The sequence below is a fragment of the Oryzias melastigma genome, linkage group LG3 (genome assembly GCF_002922805.2).
Source record: "Oryzias melastigma strain HK-1 linkage group LG3, ASM292280v2, whole genome shotgun sequence".
NCBI lineage: Eukaryota > Metazoa > Chordata > Actinopteri > Beloniformes > Adrianichthyidae > Oryzias > Oryzias melastigma.
Window position 1 is genome coordinate 17,765,055 of NC_050514.1, and position 22,132 is coordinate 17,787,186.

A 22,132-nucleotide genomic window follows, 5' to 3' on the forward strand; every position below is an offset into this window, starting at 1 on the left:
GGATAGCTGCTTATTTGCTCTCCTCTGTAAATAATAACCTTCCATTGCTTGCTGATGTCCCTCCTTTTACTATGGGAAGTTTTCTAATCCTATGATTCAAGTGCTCCGCTAAACTCAGAGCTTAAGTGAACTTAACTTGGCTGCATGGTTAGTTTAGGAACACTGGGTAGCTCAATTCAATCAGAAAGCTGTTCAGTAATTTTTTGATAGCGAGTCTTGTAATCTGACCTCTGTAGTTTTTGCCATTGTCTTTTTGGGATTAGCTGCCCTGAAGCAGCTACGTGGTGTGCCAGAAATAAGTTGGGCGAGCACATTTGGAGTGGCACAGCACCTGGAGCACACTCTGTTCTGGCATTAAAAAGATTACTGTCGGTATTTGCCATGCAATGGTGAGCTAGTGTTTCAAGGTCACATGCACGATGATATTTGTGCCTGGTTGTTGGTTTCTCCATCACAAGAAGTTAATTTTTTTCTATGGTGTGTTTTTCTATGGTGCTAAAGTCAGGGAACTGTGCATTCAGGATGACTGTGCAGATGATTTTTGCAGCTTTACATGGTTGATATAGTTGTTAAAAGGAAGACTCAAGAGTGATGCCCAATAATAACAAACAGGAAAGTTAGGATTCTCACCACTAAGACATCATTTCTCAACCTAATATTATTTTGCTATTAAAAAACATTTGTTCTTTTTTGTTGCTTAACAAAAAGTAAGACAATTTTCTTGAAACAATTATCTTTTTTGATTCCCTAAGATTCACTTGTTGCCTTGTGAGCTGTGTTTTGCTGCAAAAAGCTGCTTTTGTGTCACATAAAAATGACAAGCTCTAAGTCCTCACCTTCAACAGGTCTTTGTCTCCCCTTGTGTCAATGAGAATTGAATTTATCTTAACCCTCATAGTCTGCTTTAGTCAATTTGCCTATATTTTCTAGGTCAACATAGTTAAAATAGACACTGATCTTTTTACATTATTGGCAATCGCAGGCTAATTTGCCCTCCTTAAATGCATTTCTCCATAAATCTTCTCTTAAATCGGACTTTATCTTTCAAAAGACAATATTAAAAGTTTAAGTATTATACGCATTTTATAACACATTCAAATTCAAATAACAATGACCAATGGACTATTACTTGATTATTGCTAAAAACAGTTTGGTGATTGTCATAAAAAAAATTTTGTTCAACCATGGAAATAGTACTATTCATGTTTTCTATATGTTTTGCAAGTTTATTCAGTAAGTTAAAAAAATAACTTCTATAAAAGGATTTGAGTATTATCTGGTATTATGACCCATCGGCAAATATGTAATTCCTCAAATTATTCACAGTGTTGGCACACAATGAATCACAGGTTGATGTGTAGTTTGGACAAGGTCCAGAGTTTAGCATGAGAAGTACCTTTTAATGTGATAACAATTGTATGGTCTTTATTTTAGAAGTGCAAAAACTATACTGTTTATTGTACTTTTGTTTATCATTGTCTAGTACTTTTCTCTGTTTATTTCTTCTATTTTTGGTCATTAGTAGACAAACTTAGTTGCTTAAATATTTTTGTGAAAATATTACCAAAGTTTGGGTTTTCCAGAGAATTAGGCCTTTGGAATTTTACAATTTTATGTAATGAAAAACATCATCAGGTACATACGTACTCACAAAGTGCACACACACGGCTGCTTGTTTTGACCAGTCATGTGGTAATTTACGTCTGTTTCTTCATCAGAAACACATTTTGCTTTTGGTGGTATAACGCCGTCTGAGTGCAATGATGTGACTCAGGCTGTGGCTGCTGCTATTCTACTGTTGGCCGTTCCTGCAACATTCTTGAGTCATCATGTCTGATACAATCACTTGGCATAGTTATGGCATGCTCTCAAGCGTTGTGAAAGTTAAGCAAGTCGGTTCCCATACTCGTTGTAGTTTTACAAAGCGGTTTATGCGTTTGTTTATAGAAAATGAAAGATGTGGATCATACTTGAGTAAAGACACACTTTTAGTTTAATAAAAGATGAGCAAGTGTAGAACAAATGTAATAATTAAACTTTCTCCCTAAGTTTATTAGTTTGCCTTTTAAAACGTAGGCCCTGTTCTGGAGAAAATGTTTTTAACCACAGAAGTAGCCCTACAGGAAGTTTTACTTTAAACAACTGCACATCCCATGTTTTTGATGTTTTTGCATCATGATGACACACCCTCCTTGTTTCCCACATTAGCTCTAAAAAAGTAGTCACATATACTTGAGATGCCACAATTTTTAGTTTAAAACCAAAGCATATTTTGCACAATTAACTGAATTGTGATGAACGTGAATCATTGCATCCATTCTGTATACCAGTATGTTTATGTAGAAAGTGTCAAACAGTTGTTGTGGTAAATTTAAGAAGGGATTATTATTTATTTTAAACATATATTTCATTTAATAACATTAAAGTGATGCATAACATCAAAAAACAACATAAAATCATAACAAATAATAAATGAAAAAGAGCAGAAGGAAGAAAACTTGTCTTATCTGCCCTTATCGCTAAATCAACTAAAGTAAATACATCAAATAAAAGACTGTAATTATATTGTTTTATTACATTACACCAGGTCACTACAAGCCATCTGAAAGATTTTCCTTAATTGTTACTTGGGTTTTTAGCAATTTAAAAAGGGGTTTTTCCTATTTTTTTATTTTTTGGCCGTTGTTTAGTCATATACAAATCATAAATATAACTGAAACAAAACCATGATGCAAAAATCAAACCAAATCACAGGAAAAGTGAATAATTGCATTCCTAATATATACCATTAAAACTAAATGCTCAGATTTGTAATCTGTTGTTTACATATTTAAACATGTTTTATGTATGAGATAGAAGACCTAGTTAAGCTAAATTAGTTTTGTGTTAAGAATGTAGTGAACTTGAATATGTTCTTTATGATGAAATTATGTTAGACTTGTTTGTTTTGGAAAAAAAATCTATTTACATTTGGTATAAAAAGTGTAAAAACAGTAATCGGGGCTTCCATATGGTATTTCTGACCATTTTTGTTTTTTATAACTGTTGTATAGTTATACTTAAAACAGTTTAATGTTAAACTTGATAAAGAAGAAGGATCATATATTAACATTGGACTTTGGAACAATTAAAAATTTGTGCGAACCTTGTAAAGAAAATGACCCATGGTGTTATAGCACACACACCTACACACACACACCCACACACATCTATATGAAAACACACTGCACTTAACAACCCTGAGAATATTTCTTCACTGATTCCATTGAACTTCACAGGAAAAATGCACATTGCAAAATAGATCTTAAGAGTGGCTATTTTGGGACCAATTCAACATACTATCAGTTGTGTTGGAGCTATTTTTACTTTTTCTGTGGTTTGCTTGTTTAGTCATCCTAACTATTGTCTCAGTTCCTTTGTTGTTATTTTAAAGCTCATTATTTAGCCTTTACTGACAGCAAAAAGAGACATTTCTTTTTAGAGATGTTTTGGATCATCCTAACAAGTTCTGTTTTCTTGATTACTTTATGCCTGTTTTAGAAAAACACTGTTTTAATCTCCTCACGTTACTTGTGTTAGGTCATGAGGGACATAGAGGCTCAAAAGACTCATCCCCTGGTCTGTGTTGCTATGGAGCCAGTGGCAGCCCTCGTGTAGGCTTGGCTGTAAACATTTCAGGGTTGTTGTACATGGTTTGCTGCAGGTACTTGCCCCCTCACTTTTTTTTTTTTTTTTCGTGGAATAGTCTCCAAATGCACTTAGAAAAATGTTCTGCTCCTAATCCCATTTTCTATATTTTGCTTAATTCAGACTATTCATACGGTGCAAACATTGAATTCTCCAGCAACTTGATCGTGGACTACAGTTGTGTTTCTGCTTAACAGAATTCCACATGACAATACCACTAACCTGTTGAACAAGATGTGGCAGCGAAAAAGGGTCTGGAGCATAATAAACAAGACAGGGAGAGAGGTGGGTGGAGCAGAGCAGGGGTGGGGGGGCAGAAGGGAGTTAAGTCAGTCACTCAGCCAAAAAGCAGTGCCACGCCCCAGGTGCCAGGGCTAGTAGAAGCAAGCAGCAGGAATGTGAGAGAAATGAATGGGAGCGTAAGTTCTGCCATTCACATGGTGAGTCCCTTCTTTTTTTTTTTTTTCTCCCCACCTTTTAGCCTGTAGTACATATAAACCTACCACCGAGCACGTTCAAATAACAAGAAGATAATATAGTTAGCATTATGCAACCTGGGAACTGGTAGGACAAGTGTCCGTTTGATATATATATATATATATATGTGTGTGTGTGAAGAAACACGTTGATGTGCAGGACGGCCTGAGCAGGAGTGATCAGAACTAACCACATGGTGTCAGTGTGAATGATTTTGGTCCGGTTTTAAACTGTTATCGTGATTATCACAGATGGCTGGAAAATGAAAGGTTTTGGTCTGTGGTGAGAGGTCGGCACAACACGACTGTAATCTGAGAGTCAAATCAAAACATCACGTGGTCCGTGTGAGTAAATACAGCTTATTTCCCAGCTTCTTCTTCTTCTTTTTTTTTCTTTATATTTGCTCTTGTGTGAAAGAGACTTTGTTGTTGCATGTAAATACAGAGTCGCACTCTGTCTGCTTGAACGGAAATGAAGATTCAGCAAAAAAGAATTTTGTTTTCTGTCTCCAAAAACGTCACAGGGACTATGGAAACACTGAACAGTCCAGTCAGTGATTCGAGACCACTGCTTCTGGAGAAGAGTGCATATTTTCTGCCTGTGCGGTTGGCAATCTGTTTACTGGAAGAGTTGCTAACTCTGTGCACATGTTGATGCATGTGCAGTCACTCAGAGAACCTCGAGAAGACTGCGGAGTTACAGTGTAAATGCAGTGGCAGTGAGCGTGTTTTTGTGTGTGCATGTGCATGCATACGTGTCTGTGATTTTGTTTGCAGAGAGCAGAAAGCGAGCGGCACAGCCTCGCTCTGTGTTTGTGTGGTTCAGAGTGATTCATCCAGGTTTCCTGAGTCCAGTTTTTAAGCCCGTTTATGGGAATCGGGACTCCCTGTACCTCTAAACGTAAGCTGGAAGAGACTGGGGGGCTATGAGAATGAAGAGTCATGGGCTGGTTGAGTATGTCCTAGGTTCGCCTATTGTACACAGAGACTGGTAACAATGGGGACGGGGGGCGGTTAAGTATTTGATATACATACCAAACACTGGGACTCAGCTGCAAGTAATTAAAGCTGGCAGTTGGTAGAGCAGAGTCGGGCGACTGTAATGACCACCCCAACTTCCTACCACAACACGTGGACGATGAATCTGGCTCCTGCTAGAAATATTGACAGACTGTTGACCCAAGGTTTTTCTTAATCCAACATGGGCAGCTTTATACAACCAAATGTTATCTTTTTTTGTTTATTTATAATAGCAAAACTTTTGATTTGACTTATTTGTATCAATTTGAAGTAATGGATGTTGTTTTCATATTAGTACATTAAGAGATAGTGATGCTGGTTATAATTGACCATTCCCAAAATAGAGACTAATTTTTTCGTCATTTAGCTAAATTTGATGGATACATACATTATTACCAAATATCATGTATTAAACTGTCAGAAGTCCTAACTAAAGACTTTATGGTAAATTGACCAAAACCATGGGAAAGACTTTTCATGATGACCTCTGAAGATGTTTCAGATAAAGAGATCAGTGCCTCCTTTAGAGTTTCAGGTATTTAGTGAAAACCTTGAGTCTTGAGTATCGTGTGAAAATGGTTGGGCATAGCCTTTTGTAACTGCAGTACAAGGGGCTGTGGGAAGCCTTTTAAACTGCCCCAAGTGATGTCATTGAAGACTGCTAGTTTGTAAGTGAAAAAAAATAAGGGAGTGGCTGTAGACGAACAAGAAAAAGACCTGGCTAGACCTTTGTAGCCCTCTCATCATATCTTTTAGAGGCTAGTACCTCAAGGCTGTAAAGGCCACAGCTTGTCTGACTGCTGGTGGTTTGTTATGTAAAGTCATGAAGCTAGCATTGGAGATGTTGTGAAGATTTAATCAATTGTTAAAGAAGAGGTTCTACAATAGTCTTTGATTATTTTTTTTCTCATCATGTGTTACAGAAATAATGAATTGTAGTGGTAGTTGAGAACCAAACTGTAGTTGTTTGAGTTGCAATGATCCCATGAATCAAAAGGGCCTATTTGCGTCTTGTTTTTGATGTCATGGGTAAAAGTTGGGAGATGTTGCAAGAGAGCAGCAGAAACCTGTTTGGCATCTAATCAAATAAAGGAAGGCATTCTTTCCATAAAGATGTGGCTCAGTTTGTTTTTTTTACCTTGTTTGTTCTGTTTTTTTGTACTTGATGCCAACTGTGTCACAGAATTGTTTTTTTATATAGTTGTAATTACTTTATAATCATTTATGATCAAATTTTTCTCGTATTTCCTTTTATTTTAGCATACGCTTCTTTGTTTGTGAACCTAATGCTTTCTCATCCTGACTTTAGATGGTACTTTTTTAAAATAATTTGTTTGATTCAATAATGCTACAATGTGTTGTAATTTCATATGTGTTCAATGCCCCCTATTAGTGATGATAACAGATCTTTTAAAGACCCACTCCAATGGAACTTTTGTTTTTGGTATTTTAACATGTTGTTGTGGCATTTTTCTCATAGTGAAGGACATGTATAAAGAAAATTCAGGTTCTAATTGCATTTCTGAGTATTGCTTTATTTAAAATGTTGTAAATCAGGAGCAAATGAAAAAAATGCCATTTGAAAAGCTAGTAGAGGTGACATAGAAGCTACAACGGCAAGCCACAAGCTCCCTGCTCCTCATCAATCTGATGGATTTGCTTGCAAAAGACTAGATCCATGTATGTATTTGTTTTCCTCGTCAAACCTGGTGTCTGGCTCTAAACTGTACAGCTGGATAGCATCAATATTGCTCACCGTTTTTGTTGCTCCAATAATGTCAGGTTGGGAGTGTGAGGGGATGTAAGCTAGCAGGAGACAGTGTAAACAAAGGGATGATGGGAAATGAGAAAAGGCTTAATCCGCATCAACAGTCCAGCTCACAACCCAGAGGTGAATTTCTAATGAACTACAGGTTTTTTTATTTTGGCTAAAAACAGCATAGTTATAATTAAAAGACCACTGGAAAATGCTTTTACAAAAGATCAAAAACTAGTTGGAGTGGGATTAAAGCATTGCTACTACTCTCTTTGGCTTTATCTCTTTTCTGACTTTCTCAATATCCTGATCTATTTTCCATATTTGTTTACATTTATTTTTGTCATTTTTAAACATAAACCCAGAGTGTATTATTTTGTAACATTCAGGTCTTTTTTTATTCTAAAACCCACTTATCTGCCACCTTCCAATCTTGTTTAGTTGATTGCGGTGTTGTCTCCCATCTCTCATGTGGATAAACGGATGCTCTCACATCTGACCATATTTCTATTCATATTTCTAAAATACACTTGTAGAAAACAGCAAAACTTTTAATCTAACATAGAATAAAAAATACAAGCTCTACCTATACACTTAAGCGATGAGCTATAGGTTATTAGGATGTAAAAACCAATGCAATAAATCAGCTTGTACTGAACCAGTGAATACCAGAGATGACTTTTGTAAAAGCAAATAGGTATTTTCGTTTCTTTTTTGTTTTCTGGTGTAAAAAGTGTACCCTTAAAACAAAGAAATTGCAATGTCCTCTGTTTCTGGCATTGCTTCTTTCTTGGACCAAACTTGATAAAAAATTTCTGTAAATAGGAACAAAACTTTATGCCAAATTGATATATTTTTTGGTAGGGTTTGGTGTTATTCTACAGAATACCTGCAATGGCACTTTTCTTTTTAAAAAAAATGTTTTTCCTTTTTCCATTGTGATTGAACAAATCCCAATTCTATTGCTTTTATTGTCCCCCCTCCACTCTCACAACAGAATCAGTCTATGACCTTCTTCCCAGAGAGCTGCAGTTGCCTGCTTCTACTCAACACAGCCAGGAAGTCATGAGTCAAACGAGTGGTGGAGAGGCAGATCCTCTCCCTTCAGCTCCTTTAGCATCAGGTAGTATCCTGCCTCTCTTATCCTCATTTCTCCTCTGTGAGCAGAACTCATCTGCCCCCTGCCCCCCCTCCCAAAAGAAACCACACCTTACGCAGCAGTCTGTGCCCTTAGGCGAACAAACCCATTTGTACAGCAGGAAAGCCTGTCAAACAACCGCCCTGCTTCTCTGCGCCTCTCACATGTGAGGGAAAGGTGATGACACCTGAGTCGAGTCAGTTGAACATGCCCACTGCCTGTATCTGCTTGTCTGTTGCTTTATATTAGTATGTTCATTTTTTCTTGCAGAAGCCAATAAAAATAATGAAAAAACATGCTCAGACAGTACCATGTTCCTGTTGACATGATAGTCAATACTTATATATTAAAGATAAATAAAAAATATGTAATGGATGAATGCAGCGCCTTCAAGCTGATCATTTTAGTGTGGCAGCTTTCTGGACTAAAGAAGTGGATTAACTCCAGAAATAATACTCATTGGTTGATTATCTTATCAATTCCTGAACACTAAAATCAAAAAATATATATTTTAAATTATTTTGAGGGGGATTCATTACCTGTCAAACAGAGCTAGGCAACATTTAAGGAAGCTAAACATTTTGTTTTTGTTAAAATCGCATACATTTCATTAGACCTCGTGTTTTAAAGAGCAGTGTTTTAAGTTCTTGTTGTGTAGGCCCTACTTACTTGTGTCCACATAGTTTCTCTGAGAGGAATGTGCTCGGACCACAGATAAATCAGGAACACCAAAGGGCTTTACTGCAACTAAGTAACCAAAAAGGGCAACCAGGCTTGATATCAGCCAAAGATTGTATTAAAAAATCCATCATATTAAAAAGCACAATGTGAACTCCTGTCCTTCATCTCAACCCTCAAAAACCTTTTGCTTCTGACTCCTTGCAGTGCATGAAAATCAGTAACAATTTCTCCCCAGTTTTTGTATGTGAGGAGTTTTATACTAGATAGTTGAGTCAGTTCTTTTGTTTTACAGTCTTTGATGTTCCCATTGTGTTCCTGGGTGCAAATTTAAGTCATTAAAGGTCCTTAGAAGGACAACCTTCTCCAGGTTATGCGTCTTTATTCATTCTTCCTGTGTGTTTTGGAAACTAATGAGTCACCAAACAAAACTGAATGTAAACAGTACTCTAACCTTTTTGTTGTTTGTTTGCCTTTTTCTTTTTTTTAACCGTCTGCAGAATAACCTCATATCCCAGTAGTACTTAAAATTTTTGGATGTTTGAAATTACATTAGCATGCTTGGAATTTTTTTTTCTTTCTTTTCTATTTCTTTGTTTTAATTTTTTCGTCTTTTGGGTGGGTGGGCTCAATATACTGTTCAGCTTTTATTGCTCATTTTTTTTGTTTCATTTTTATATTCCAGGAAGTTTCTTCTGAAGCAGGGAGTGTCTGCATATAAAATGATCTGCAGTCCTCTGCTTCATAGGTCAGAAACTTGTTTTCCTTTGACTCTGTGGCTATGTCCAGTCCCCCAAATTCACCTGTGCAGCATTCAGAACGGCATGCCTCATATTAATGACACAAATGTCCCTCATTTTTATGATGTTTGCACATTTTAGAGCAATAATGGAATGCTAATAACTTGTAATAACTCCAATAAAACTTACTCTATTTTAATTTGACATTACCTCTCATTTCTATTCCTTTTTTCTTCTTTTTTTGAAGCTATTCCTCTGCTACGCTTCAAATATTCCATATTTTCAGGAGTCTTCTGCACCACAGACTCTTATGTAAGATCCAGTGAGAAGAGGGACTTTCTTATGGCTAAATTAAAATATAATGCAATAGGAAAAATATGTGTTTATATTTTTAAAATTGTCTGGAAGTCAACAACTTTGTGGTAAAATTACCTGTATTCACTTTATAACTATTTACATCGTAGATGCCAAGTCCTATTCTCTGACCATGGATGGGCCACGCAGCGCCTCCAGCTCCACCATCAGTTCCTGCGGTTCCCTCAATGACCAGAACCCGGCTCACAACAGAAATGCGGATCCAGAGGACATCAGAGGTACCAGAGTGGTACCAGAGGTCATAGGAGTAGAAGGTGGGAGTGGGAATTGCAGCAGCGCTGTGAACGGCAGATGCAATGCTGAGCTTGGAGTGGGCAGGGGTGCCGCGTCACAGGAGGCCCAAACGCACCATCAGATGACCCCATCGAAACGCCGCACCATACTGAACATCTCTCCACCTCCTGAAGATCTGCTGGATGACAGCCGCATGTCATGCCAGGATGACGCGCCGCTGGACTCGGAGCTGAGTAACAGCATCTGGATGGATGACTCTCTATCTAACTTCAGTGTCATGAGCACGTCTTCGTACAACGACAACACCGAGGTGCCACGGAAGTCCCGGAAACGTACCCCTCGACAGCGGCCCGGTCCTAAGGCTGCGCCTGCTGTAAAAGCCAGCATGGATGTGTTTGATGCTGACAGCGCTAACGGGCCGCACTTCGTCCTGTCCCAGCTCGGCCCTGACACCAAAAATGGATCGAAAGGAAGGTTTGTAGTTTAACATATTTCCTCTTAAGTGCAACAATTTTAAGAAAAAAATCATTGCATTTCAGAATTTAACTGCAAATCACTTGGATTCCATTCAACTCTTTGAAATTAATATGAAATAATTAAATTAAAGCTCCCTCTGTAATCAGTTATCTTATTGGTCAACCACAAAGCCCTTCAAAGTATACTCAAATCCTTAATCCTGTTATTCTTTTAGGAGCCATTTAAATTATCTTATTAGCACTCAGGTATTATCTTGAAAATGTCAAGTTGACACTCGCAGACGGATGGGAATCTTAAAAAAAAAAAAAACGCTCTGGCTCCAGATTTCCCACCGCAGTTTGACTGAAGGAGGGCGGTTAGATCAGAGGCGAAGGAGGGGCAGGATACTGAAGCACAAACAATGGTCAGCCACGGTGAATCACAGAGCCTCTCTCAAAGACCTGGGACAAGCAAAGTAGATTAAACAAACAGATAACACTGAACAATTTAAGAGCTGGGATGGAGTACGCTCGGCTGATAGAGAGACTATTTGCTCTTAATTTCTCTGAGTGCCATGGCAACCACAGTGTTTTCACTGCTGTTGCAATGAGCCGGTTTCATTGCAGTAAGCCTCACCAAATACATATAAACAGATTTTATTATTCTTTCGGGCCGTGCTCTGTCATTTCTGCTTGGTTCCATGCACAGTCTCAGAACTAGCAGAAGAGTTGGGAAAACTAGAGGTGATGTTCTCGGATTGGTGTTTGTTGCAGCTCTGAAGATCCTCCGACACCGATACAGAAAGGAGGAATTCTTTCGATGCAATTCCCACAGAAGTGTGAAGGAAAGGAGCTGAAGATCCTCGCCCAGCCAGAGACTCAGCACCGAGCCCGCTATCTGACCGAAGGCAGCAGAGGATCAGTGAAAGACCGCACCCAGCAGGGCTTTCCTACTGTGAAGGTGACTCTATTACTGGAACACTCTTGCTATAATCTTTCTTTAAGCTCATTGTATAGATTTGGCGATTGCTTCAGGCTTGTTATGCCCTGGATGGAGTATCTGGTATTTTTTTTGTTTGCGCATTTACTTTTATTCTATTTATTTAAACAAAAAGGAGTAACATTTAAACAACACTTGCTTTTAGAAACTATAACGGGTGTTAATGCAATATGTAATTTGTGTAATTGGGACTGCAATAAAAAGGAAATATTGAACAAAATGCATTCAGGAAAAAACTGAAGAGAAAATATCTATGACAATATTCTTTATTCTTCTGAACAGCCACAGAAAAATAGAAAAGGAATTAAATCATTTTGCTGTTCTGTTTCACAATATTTTCTGCTAACTGGTTACAAAAAAAAATCCTGATCTCATGCTTCCTCTCTTTTATTTTCTGTCTCCACAGCTGGAGGGAGTGAATGAGCCAGTGGTTTTGCAGATCTTCGTTGGCAATGATTCCGGTCGAGTTAAGCCTCATGGATTTTACCAGGCTTGCAGGGTGACCGGTCGCAACACCACAGCATGCAAGGAGGTCAATATTGACGGCACAACTGTCATTGAGGTGGTCCTTGATCAAAGCACCAACATGACACTAGCGTATGTATACTTTTCCATGTATACTCTCAGAGATTTTTACAAAACTTTTGCATAAAAGTTGCATTGAGATCAATGGCATTTAAGTACTTCTTTCCTCCTTTTGGAGGAAATATGCAACTCTAAATACATACATGCATGTCATGCATGCATGTAGTGACAGGTATTTACTCTGCTGAGGAGCTGCCAGTTTAGTGTGTGATGTAAAGTTTGTTAGTTAGGCTGCAAGTTGAAACAAGCGACTGCAAACTGACATTGTGTTTCTGTGCAGGATTGACTGTGTTGGGATCTTAAAGCTCCGTAACGCCGATGTGGAGGCCCGCATCGGCGTGGCCGGGTCCAAGAAGAAGAGCACCCGCGCTCGGCTGGTGTTTCGAGTCAACATCCCTCGTTCGGATGGATCTGTGCTCACCCTACAGGCTCCCTCATCCCCCATTCTTTGTAGTAAGTTGAAAAGAAAACAGTTAATATCACAAAACTGTTCTATCAGCTGTGCAGTTGTAAATCAGATTAAATTTTGGGGAACAGCAGTTGACTTGAAATCTACTATTTAATTATTACCATTAAAATTCCTCAGGGGCCTGTTTCTCAATTTAAACATAGCCAGAGGTCAGTGGATTTTTCTTTTTGTGCCAGCTTTTTGGAGGGGGTGTGGAAAATCCCATTAGATTATTTTTAATGCTGTAAAAATATGGGTGTGGTTTCTTTTACAAACAGGAAAGACGCTTAGGCTGCCAGAAGGTGCCCGTCTCCACGGATCTTTTCGGCAACTTCTATGACAAAAGCAAGGGGTAAACACAATGGAGGCGTGTAGACGTTTATTGTTTTACGGAGTCATCAATCCTAGGAAATGTCTTTCTACAAAAAGAAATAAAATAATAATCCCTTGTGGCGTCTGTGCAGTATTTGAAAGGACAACTGAGCGTGCATTTCATTATGTTCTGAATTAGACAAAGCCAAAAAGAGAAGACTGGCGATGACGGGCCTACATGAGGCCTTTGCAGACTTCCAAACAGTCCGTCTGTTTTAGCAGTAGTCCACACTGATCCTGTTTCAGTCAGTGATGCCTTAAAATCAACAGTTTCTGTCACTGGGAAAGTAGACAGCAATATTTACTCAGCAGATGCCACTTCTGCTTACATGTGACAGCATTCCATCACTACGTCAACACTGGAAGAAAGATTCCTTTGCAAATACAAAACGTTTTTAACATATTTACTTTATTTTCATATCTACAGCTCAGCCTGCAGGACTCCCTGAAATCCTGAAGAAGTCACTTCACACCGCTTCAGTGAGAGGCGGAGAGGAAGTCTTCATCATTGGCAAAAACTTTCTCAAAGACACCAAAGTCCTTTTTCACGAAAACATTTCTGGTGAGAAATAAAAAAACTAAACATGTTCAGACATTTTTGTTGAAATGTGTGTTTTTATCGCTGTATTTCCTTGATGTTTTTCAGATGAGCAATCCTGGAAGGCAGAAGCTGAAATTGACATGGAGCTGTTTCACCAGGTGAAATAATGAGCTTTTTTTCTGTTTTGATAAATGATTACTGGTAACTGTCAAAGTCATGAGCTGATAGATAAGTAAGTGTTGTAGATTTAATTATCTTAAATGGCTGGTCATTCATTGCATTGAGTGGTTTCAGTGTGTTGTGATTTAATTACACTGACTCTCAGAGGGTATTAGGGGTTAAAATTTTAACCCCATGACACTTATTTATGCAAATATGAATAAAACCACTTTGGTTCAAAAAATGACCTCAATTTAAAACACATTTTTTTTGCTGGATATAAATTTAGGCATCAAGGGGTTAAAATTTGCCCTTTAAATAATCCGAGATTATCAAACTGATTGATGCAAATATATATTCTCCTTTAGTTGAACCATTAAATTGCTTATAAACATAACTATTTAACTCTGAAGTTATCAAAAACCTTTTTGTTGAGCATTTTAACATACATCCTGGTGTAAGTGAAACAGAGGCTCAAAGGGTTAAAGTCATTTTTTAAAAGTAGAAATCACCTTTACCAAGTGCTAATTAATTTAAATTTATATATTGGAATCATAACTTTGTTGTTCCTATAATGTACTAAGCAAAATTCTTTTTACTTTGCTCATAGAATGAACGTAGATCATCTTGCTTTATAGATTTTTATGGGTTTTTCTATAGAGTAATTTATGATTTGGAACACTTGCATACCTTGTGACCTTATTTCTCTCATCACCTCACTGCCCTGACACAGTTTGGTTACTTTAGTTGGCTGACATTTTTGCTTCTTTGCATGGTGGTGTGAAAGAATCACCTGATCGTCAAGGTGCCTCCATACCAGAACCAAGCTATAACCTCCTCGGTGTGTGTGGGAATTTATGTGGTGACAAACGCCGGGAGGTCTCATGACGTCCAGCCGTTTACCTACACTCCTGATCCAGGTTAGTCCAGATTTGCTCTTGATCTGACTGAATAAATAGTGGAAAGCATTTACCAACAAAGCGGTTTGACCTTTGATTTTCTGAGAACCCTGAAGGTTAAATGTCTATTTAAACACTCAGTTTAACTGTGACTTACAGTTTTGGTCTTAAAAATTAAATATATATTGTCAAAGTAGGTAGCAGAGCTGAAATCTTGGAGTGTAAGACCAATACAAATGAAAGGATCAAAAATATGAATTTCAAAGTGTTTTATTACTGTTATAATAATTAGTATTATTAATACTACTAAAGCAGCAGTTCTTTTAGCTGAGGGGCAAAAATAACTGCTTAAAAAAGCTTGTATTATTGATTTTTTTTTTATCTATGCCTATAAAGGTACAAATATTGATTTAAAAAGTCTGGGGCAAGGCTTTTTGCTGTGGGAGCAGCTGCCCCCCTGTAGCTCCACCCCTGGTCAAAATATTTGTTCGTATGAGGTAAAATTTATCAATATTTAAAGATTGTTTCTCTTTTTTTCTAAGGCAATACTTTCCATAAAGTAGTCCGTGTTAGTCATCACTACCATCTACAGATTTTTTAAATAATTGCAATCCTTGGTTTGAAAAGAGCAACACGTGGACATTTCTAGAAAGGGGATGTTTACACGTATCAACACTTTGAATATTAGAATAAAATACTTTAAGTGCAGGTCTCACTAACTTAAGAACACGGTGGTGAATTTGTTGACAAAAGTCAAGACCTCTTATCCTACACATCATAAATGTAGAATGTGTTTTCTTGCTCTGCAGACAATCTTGCAGTGAAAAATGACGTACCTGTAAAGACAGAGATGCCCTCCCCGGTGACCACTTGTTCTTTTGATGAGCAAATCAAAGGTATTTGAAAAATAAAATGCTTTTTATAAATATTTTGGATATAACAGTTTAGAAACCTTCTCATTTAGAGAACTTGTATATGTTGGTCTTCCATTGAACAAATAGGGCATCATTTTCTCCTTGTTCTTGTCTACATTTGTAGATGGTGCCTTAATGCCTTCCATTTTGCCTTTAGTGAAGAGAGAAGATTTCACTCCAATGGAGGTGACGAGTAACCTTCAATCTTCAGGAGTGTTTAAGGTGATTTTATGGGTTGAGTTTCCTCCATGAAATGTCATTTATTTATTGCAAGGTTTTGCCAGTGATTTTACAGATTTTATCCTCTATTTCATGCTTCTTCAGCAGAGTGGTGATCTTTGTCCACCTCAGCAGAATTCAGAAATGACAGCTGGACAACTCAACAAAAGCATAGCATTTAGTAGTAACCTTACTCATTCAGCCAGTGAACCGGATACAAGCAAGGCAGCTGCTTACACCAACCCTGAGCCTTTAAGCACCATCCAGAAGCAGGACATTGCTCCAAGTTGTGCATTCTCTCTATCTGCAGAGTCGCTTCTCCCTCCGGCCTCACAGCAGTTCCTTGTGGAGACCAGAGATAGTTTGAGACAGGACAGGTCAGTCGGTAGCTCTGAAGCTGTGGGGAGACTCTGTGCTGAACCCACATCCCAGCAGCAGCAACAGCAGCAGCAGCTGCCGCCGCTGTTTCCTCAGGATGAGGTAGCTCAGCTGGAGGAGGCGGTGCGACAGCTTAAAGCTAAGGGATACTGTAGTTTGCCGCTTCAGTCTGACAACTCCATAGCGAAACAGCAGCAGCAACAGCACATGCAGCACCAACAGCAGATCCAAAACCAACAGATTCAGCAGCAACAGATCCAGCAACACCAGATCCAAAACCAGCAAATGCAGCAGCAACAGATGCAAAACCAGCAAAGGCAGCAGCAACAGATCCAGCAACAGCAGATCCAAAACCAGCAAATTCAACAGCAGCAAATGCAGCAGCAACAAATCCAGCAGCAACAGATCCAAAACCAGCAAATTCAGCAGCAACAGATTCAGCAACAGCAGATTCAGCAGCAGCAGGTTTTGGAGAATTTACAGCAGCAGATTTTGCAGACTCAGATCCAGATGCAGTGTGGGATGTTTCAGGACGCCTCACAAGGCAAAACCGCAGACACCCCTCAAACGGTGGTGACGAACCAGGGATCACTTTTCCAGTCGGAGCAGCAGCAGCAACAGAATCAGTCTGAGCAACAACAGGCAGCTCTTTTTCAGCAGGCAAACGACCTCTGCTCCATGCAGACCGGCTTTCTCCAGCAGACGCCCTCTCATTCATCCCCATCCATGTTCCACAATCCCACTTCTATGGCTGAAACTCAAGATCCACAGGGGGCTCTTTATCAGAAGGCCTCTCAGGAGCAGGTCCAGGCTGCTCTTTTCCAGAGCACCATGACAGTGCTGCAGTCTCAAGAGCAGCAGCCTGCTACCTCTGGACTGTTCCTCCCTCAGACCTCCCTTCCCACCCAGCTTTCAACCAATAGTTCTCCTCAACAACAGCAGCAGCTGGCCTTCCTCACTGCCCTGCAATCCTCCTCACCAGAGCAACAACCTGTATTTCAGACGCAGTCCCCGATGTCCGCCATCCAACCAAGAAGCCCACTGGAGCAGCAGCAGGCTTCCCAGCATCAGACTCTCCCACAGCCCGCCCAGCAATCCGGTCTGTTTCAGTCTATTTCCCCGCATTCGTCTCCCAGCACCCTCTCACCAGGCCAGCAGCAGCAGCAGCAGCAGGCAGGGTTGCTGTTTTGCAGCAATGGTTTGTCCCCACAGCCTCCACCCTCCAACATCATGTTCACCAACCAAGGCCAGATGCCACCCCTTACCAGCAGCAGTTTGGAGCCACAAAAGTCCCAAAACCCCTCTCTACCATTTTCCCAATCCAGCATGGTGACAGTGAGTCAACAGAACGGTCCGGAGCCCATGTCTTTAGGGAATCCAGCAGATCCCCAACAGCAAGTCCTGTTTCAGGAGCAGCAGCCCATGCAGCTGGGAGGCAGCCCCAACAACCAACAGGAGCCACCCGTGGGCCTCTTCATGCCGCAGTCCAACATCCCGTCGCTGCAAGGGGAACTGGCCGCTCAGGAGCTTGCACAGACGGCCATGTTTGCCTCACAGAACGGTGTAGCAAACCTCCAAACGACGACTTCCTCTCCAGTCCAACAACCAGGAACTCTGTTTCAAAACGCTGTGAATCCGCCCAGCCAAACTCAGCAGCCGGGCCTGTTCCTTTTCAGTATTCAGAATGGTAAGAAACTCATCATCCGGCTACACGCTCAATATGAATGAACGCTGAGTATCAATCAAGTTCACTAGCATTACTCAGCTCTCATTTGTTTAAAAATGATTGCCTTCTTAAAAACGATAATTGCTTTAAAAAATGAGGAATTACAGCTTTCAGAGCCTCATTTAAGTAGAAATCTTCAAATTTTTTTCTCTTTTCTCTTCTTTGACCCTTTTTGACCTTAGCTTTAGGCTAATTCTACGCGCTCTTACTGATATAACTATCTTGAATTTCTTGCTTGTTAACTCACCCCGTCCTCTCCTTTTGCATTCCTCCAGAATGTGACCAGTTGATGAACACTCCTGGGAACACACTCACAGATCAGATAATAGCTATCAGCCAATCCGGTCAGAACCAGCGAGAGAGTGATGCCCGCATTCAGTCACTGCTCAGCCAGACCCTTTCTCAGCCTGTGACTGTGCAGAGCAGCATGTCAGCCTCCCAGAACATGGAGAAGATCGATGACCTACTGGTCAGCCTGCAGGAGTCCAGCAACAACTTGACACGGTCATTTTAACAGATTCAACTATAGTTTTTTACTGTAAATATTTGAAATTATTTTGAAATTCCCAAAGAAAAAATATCTTCAGACTGTATGTGATAAGATGAACATGCAGGTAAACATGTGTCTTGTATTTAATCACCTAATGTTTTTCTGTTTTTGTAATGAACCGGGAGGAAGTGTCCACAGAAAGAGATCTGACTCTTTGGCCACATAGCAGACAAACAGGATATGTTCAGCTCTAGAAATGATATCAGAAGTCTTTGGCTGCACAGGGTGACCATGAAAATAATTCATCTGATGACAGACTCACTCCCCGTGATTAAAAACTCATACCAAAATAGATGCATACTCCAGGAGAGGCTTCTATCTTTCTGCGATAAACTATCCAGCTAACTCGAGGCCCATCGTGTGTTTGTGCTGAGGATGGAGTGTGCAGGTGAGCTTGAAGGTTTGGGTGGGTGAACTGTAAGTAGACATGGTGGAAACGGGTTGAAAAAGGTCCAGGGAGGTTAGCAGGATGCAAACAAACATGCAGTTGAAGAACAGTAAAAACTTATCAGAAAAGGTTTAAACTTTTTTATTATTCCAGTTTCAATGCATAACTGAAAAGTGTGAATGCATAAGGCAGGTTTATTACTGATGTAGTGCTACATAAAAGTTTAGAAATCTACAAATATTTTTCTACAACTTTGGCTAAAAAATGGTCTGATGTAACCTGAATAACTTGGATTGAAAATTGTTGGATATTTTTGTAGAGATGGTGTCTATTTTCCTCTCAGACCTCTAAAATCCCAGTTTTTGCACCACATTGAAGAGTTTTATTGTACATAAACAGACATTTAAGACAATCAGATGTGATATTATTACATAGGTATAGTGAAATTTTTCAGTCAATGTATCACTAAGATGAATTTTATTGTAAGACTTTGTTTAAAACAAATAAAACCAAGCGCCACGATTGTGATCGTTGTTACCCCACCCCCCTTTTTTTTTTTTTTTTAATATCGTTGTAATACTGGACTCTGAAAAATGTAACATCATTTTCATTGAGTCTAAAACACTTGTTTTTAAAATGTGGTGCAGGGTTATTAGGAGATCTTACTCATTCGGTAGTATATTTTTTTGTTTTGTCATTACAGTTAAATTATCTTTTTTCTGTCACTTCTTTGGCATCACTGTCAGGCACGTGTGAACTGGAAAGGTATTCCTTATCCAGCAGCAAAAAGACAAAAAGCCATCTTACTGGTTTTATAAATGTGAAGGATTTGAAGAGGAGAAGCAACAAGCTGTTTGGCTGTAACTCTACCTGTCGTCCAGGTGTTCTCAGGCAGGAGAAGAGCTCATTTTACATGTTAAAGTTTGACAGATAAAAGGCTCTCATCAGCTACTAGCCAGCCAGGATGAAGACCAAATTTTGACTCAAGTTTTGCTTTTTGTAAATCCTAATACCAGGCCAGTTTTATGGCTCAATTTTTGATTTGCAGTTAACATTTTTTTTTATCTTTTAGCCTCTTGAAAGTGTTTGTTTCCTGTGTTTGTGTGCAGTTGGTTCTTTGGTTTTTTTTGTTTTTTTAGCAAAGCAAAACTATGTGTGACGTGTTGTTCCATTGTGTGTGAGTGTGTGTGAGTGCATAAACACAGGGCTGGTCTCTGATGGTAAAAGAAATAAACTCTGTGTTTGCCTTTTACTGGTATAATATTTGCAATGTTTCTTAGAAATACATTAACACCGTTACAGTTTATATTCACTTTATAGACACACGGTTTTTGCTTTATAAAGAGAATTTTGTAAAGCTGACATTTGTGATGACAGATTGTGTGTGCAGCCTGGACAGTCTGAGTGTTTTTTGTTTGTTTGTTTTCAATGGGACCCAGCTCCTGAAGGAAACCTGACTTTTGAGAGGAGAGCTATCTGACACTTATGAAAAAGAAAAAACAAACGTTTCCTGTGTTTAGTATTTATGATTTATATTATTTGTTTGTAGAAGAAGTTTTTGAATAGAGAAATGTAAATTTCCTTTTTTTATCATTAAAAGTGCCTATGCTCTTTTTTTTTTTTTTTTTTTTTTTTTTGAGAACCGTATCTAATTTATTTGTGCAATGTTTCTCTTTTTCTTTTTTTCCCCACCAAATTTTTTCCCATAATCATTGAATTATAGTGATGTTTCTAGCTCTGCTCCTCTTCAACTGCTGGTTTCTTTCCTCACCTCTCCCCCTGGTAGGCCCCTGCCATGGGACCAGGTCACCTATGCAGTGGCTGCATCCTCCTGTTATAACTAAAATGAATGTAGCATCGTTGTGCTTCAATTCTGTTGCGTCAAATCCGTTTATGGCTGAGAATCTTCCAGGAAAGGCCTACTAAAAATACACTGTTTACTCACTCATTAAATGCAATTTGCAGTCTGATTTAAAGTTTTTATGTTTTGATTTTTTTTTTCTATGAAAGTTTTTACTTGTTCGCAGCTCTTTTTTTCCATTTAAATGAATTCTAATTGCAATTTTTTTTTCTTTCTTAAATCTCACTGTCTCATGTTGTGGAATCTACTTGTAGCCCCACGATTTTGCAGCTGTTACTAGACCTGTTCATACATTTTTTTTAATTTTTTTTTTGTGGGAAGATATGATGTTTTGTGGAGATTGCATAATGACGTACGATATGAATCAATTGCAAATGAATGTGCACAGTTATTTCTGTAGATATACCACAATAATGTGACCTTCTTGACCCAATGTTAGCAGTAAAATAGCTCCACACTGTCAAACCAACAGATTCCAGTATTTTTTAAAGCTCAATGTGATTAAATGTGGGAAATGTGGAAATCTATTTGTAGATTTTTTTCTTATTTTATTTTTGGTGACGCACTTAATGGGGAGGTAATTATGTTTTGAAGTTACAGTGTCCTCATCTGTGTATTTATGTACAGAGCAAGTGGAGATTGGAGATGAATGACTCAATTTATTGACAAAACTGTGAGGAAAAGAGAGAGATTTTGTACAAGTTCTCATATTTTTTCTGTTGATTGCAATTATTGCTTTTTTTTAACATTCTCAGCTAATATGGTACCAGCATAGTTTGTTGCTAGAATGATGTTTTGGGCACACGGACATGCTAGGTGTGTCAGCAATCATCAACTGGAATGTTTTAGGCCTTTATGCAGCAAGTGTGCTTTAACTGCTGAATAATGGTAGCTGCAAAGATGAGGTTTAGGTGGGTAAATAAATGTTAGTTATTGTTTTTAATGGATCTAATCGGTTTGTCTTCTAGTGTCTTTAGCGTGTATGTTATTTAATGTAGATGAAAACTGTTGTTTTTCCAAAACTGCTATGCAGGTGATATACTTTGTCATTTTTAAGATTTTTTTTTAAAGAGCCTCACTGTTTTCAGCATAATGACTAAGCCAAATAGGTATTTTTCCTTTTCCTTCATGTTGGTTCTTGGGAGAATATGATGCTCATGCTTAAAATGTCTTTTTTCAAATATTTTTTTTTCCTTTGGAAGACATAAAAACACATATTTGAAAGGTTTTTTTTTCTTTTTTACCAACTGTAAAATTATAATAAAAGCAATTAAAAAAAAACTTTATATGCAGTTTGTAAACTTGGCTGTGGTTGGAATTTCCTGTCAAAATGTCTGTAAACTTTCTGCAATCTTTAATTAAACTAGTATATCTAAAGTTAAATTGAGTTTTATTTCTTGTTTCCAATGCAAGCTGTGGTGTGTGAGGAAGATATGTGCTTGCGTGTCTGTGTGACCCAGAAGAGCATCAACTTCCTGTTATAGCATTAAAGGATCGTATAATTTGGCTGCATAAGCCAATACTTCCTTAGTA

The 22,132-nt window shown here is 38.6% G+C and overlaps 1 protein-coding gene across 6 annotated transcripts in view; it reads left to right on the forward strand.

Moving 5' to 3' along the window:
* Window positions 1-21,982, forward strand: part of nfat5b (nuclear factor of activated T cells 5b) — a 33,471-nt gene extending 11,489 nt beyond the window's left edge. The window contains exons 2-13 of one of the 6 annotated variants that reach the window (XM_024295868.2): window positions 7,937-8,062; window positions 9,960-10,578; window positions 11,334-11,520; window positions 11,966-12,156; window positions 12,425-12,597; window positions 13,392-13,526; window positions 13,611-13,663; window positions 14,452-14,584; window positions 15,373-15,459; window positions 15,602-15,699; window positions 15,802-17,761; window positions 18,076-21,982. In XM_024295868.2, the coding sequence (XP_024151636.1) occupies window positions 7,937-8,062; window positions 9,960-10,578; window positions 11,334-11,520; window positions 11,966-12,156; window positions 12,425-12,597; window positions 13,392-13,526; window positions 13,611-13,663; window positions 14,452-14,584; window positions 15,373-15,459; window positions 15,602-15,699; window positions 15,802-17,761; window positions 18,076-18,314 (4,001 nt within the window). In that variant the 3' untranslated portion in view covers window positions 18,315-21,982. The other 5 variants (XM_024295869.2, XM_024295870.2, XM_024295871.2 and 2 more) reach the window with 5 other exon arrangements.
* Window positions 21,983-22,132: the final 150 nt, after the last annotated feature.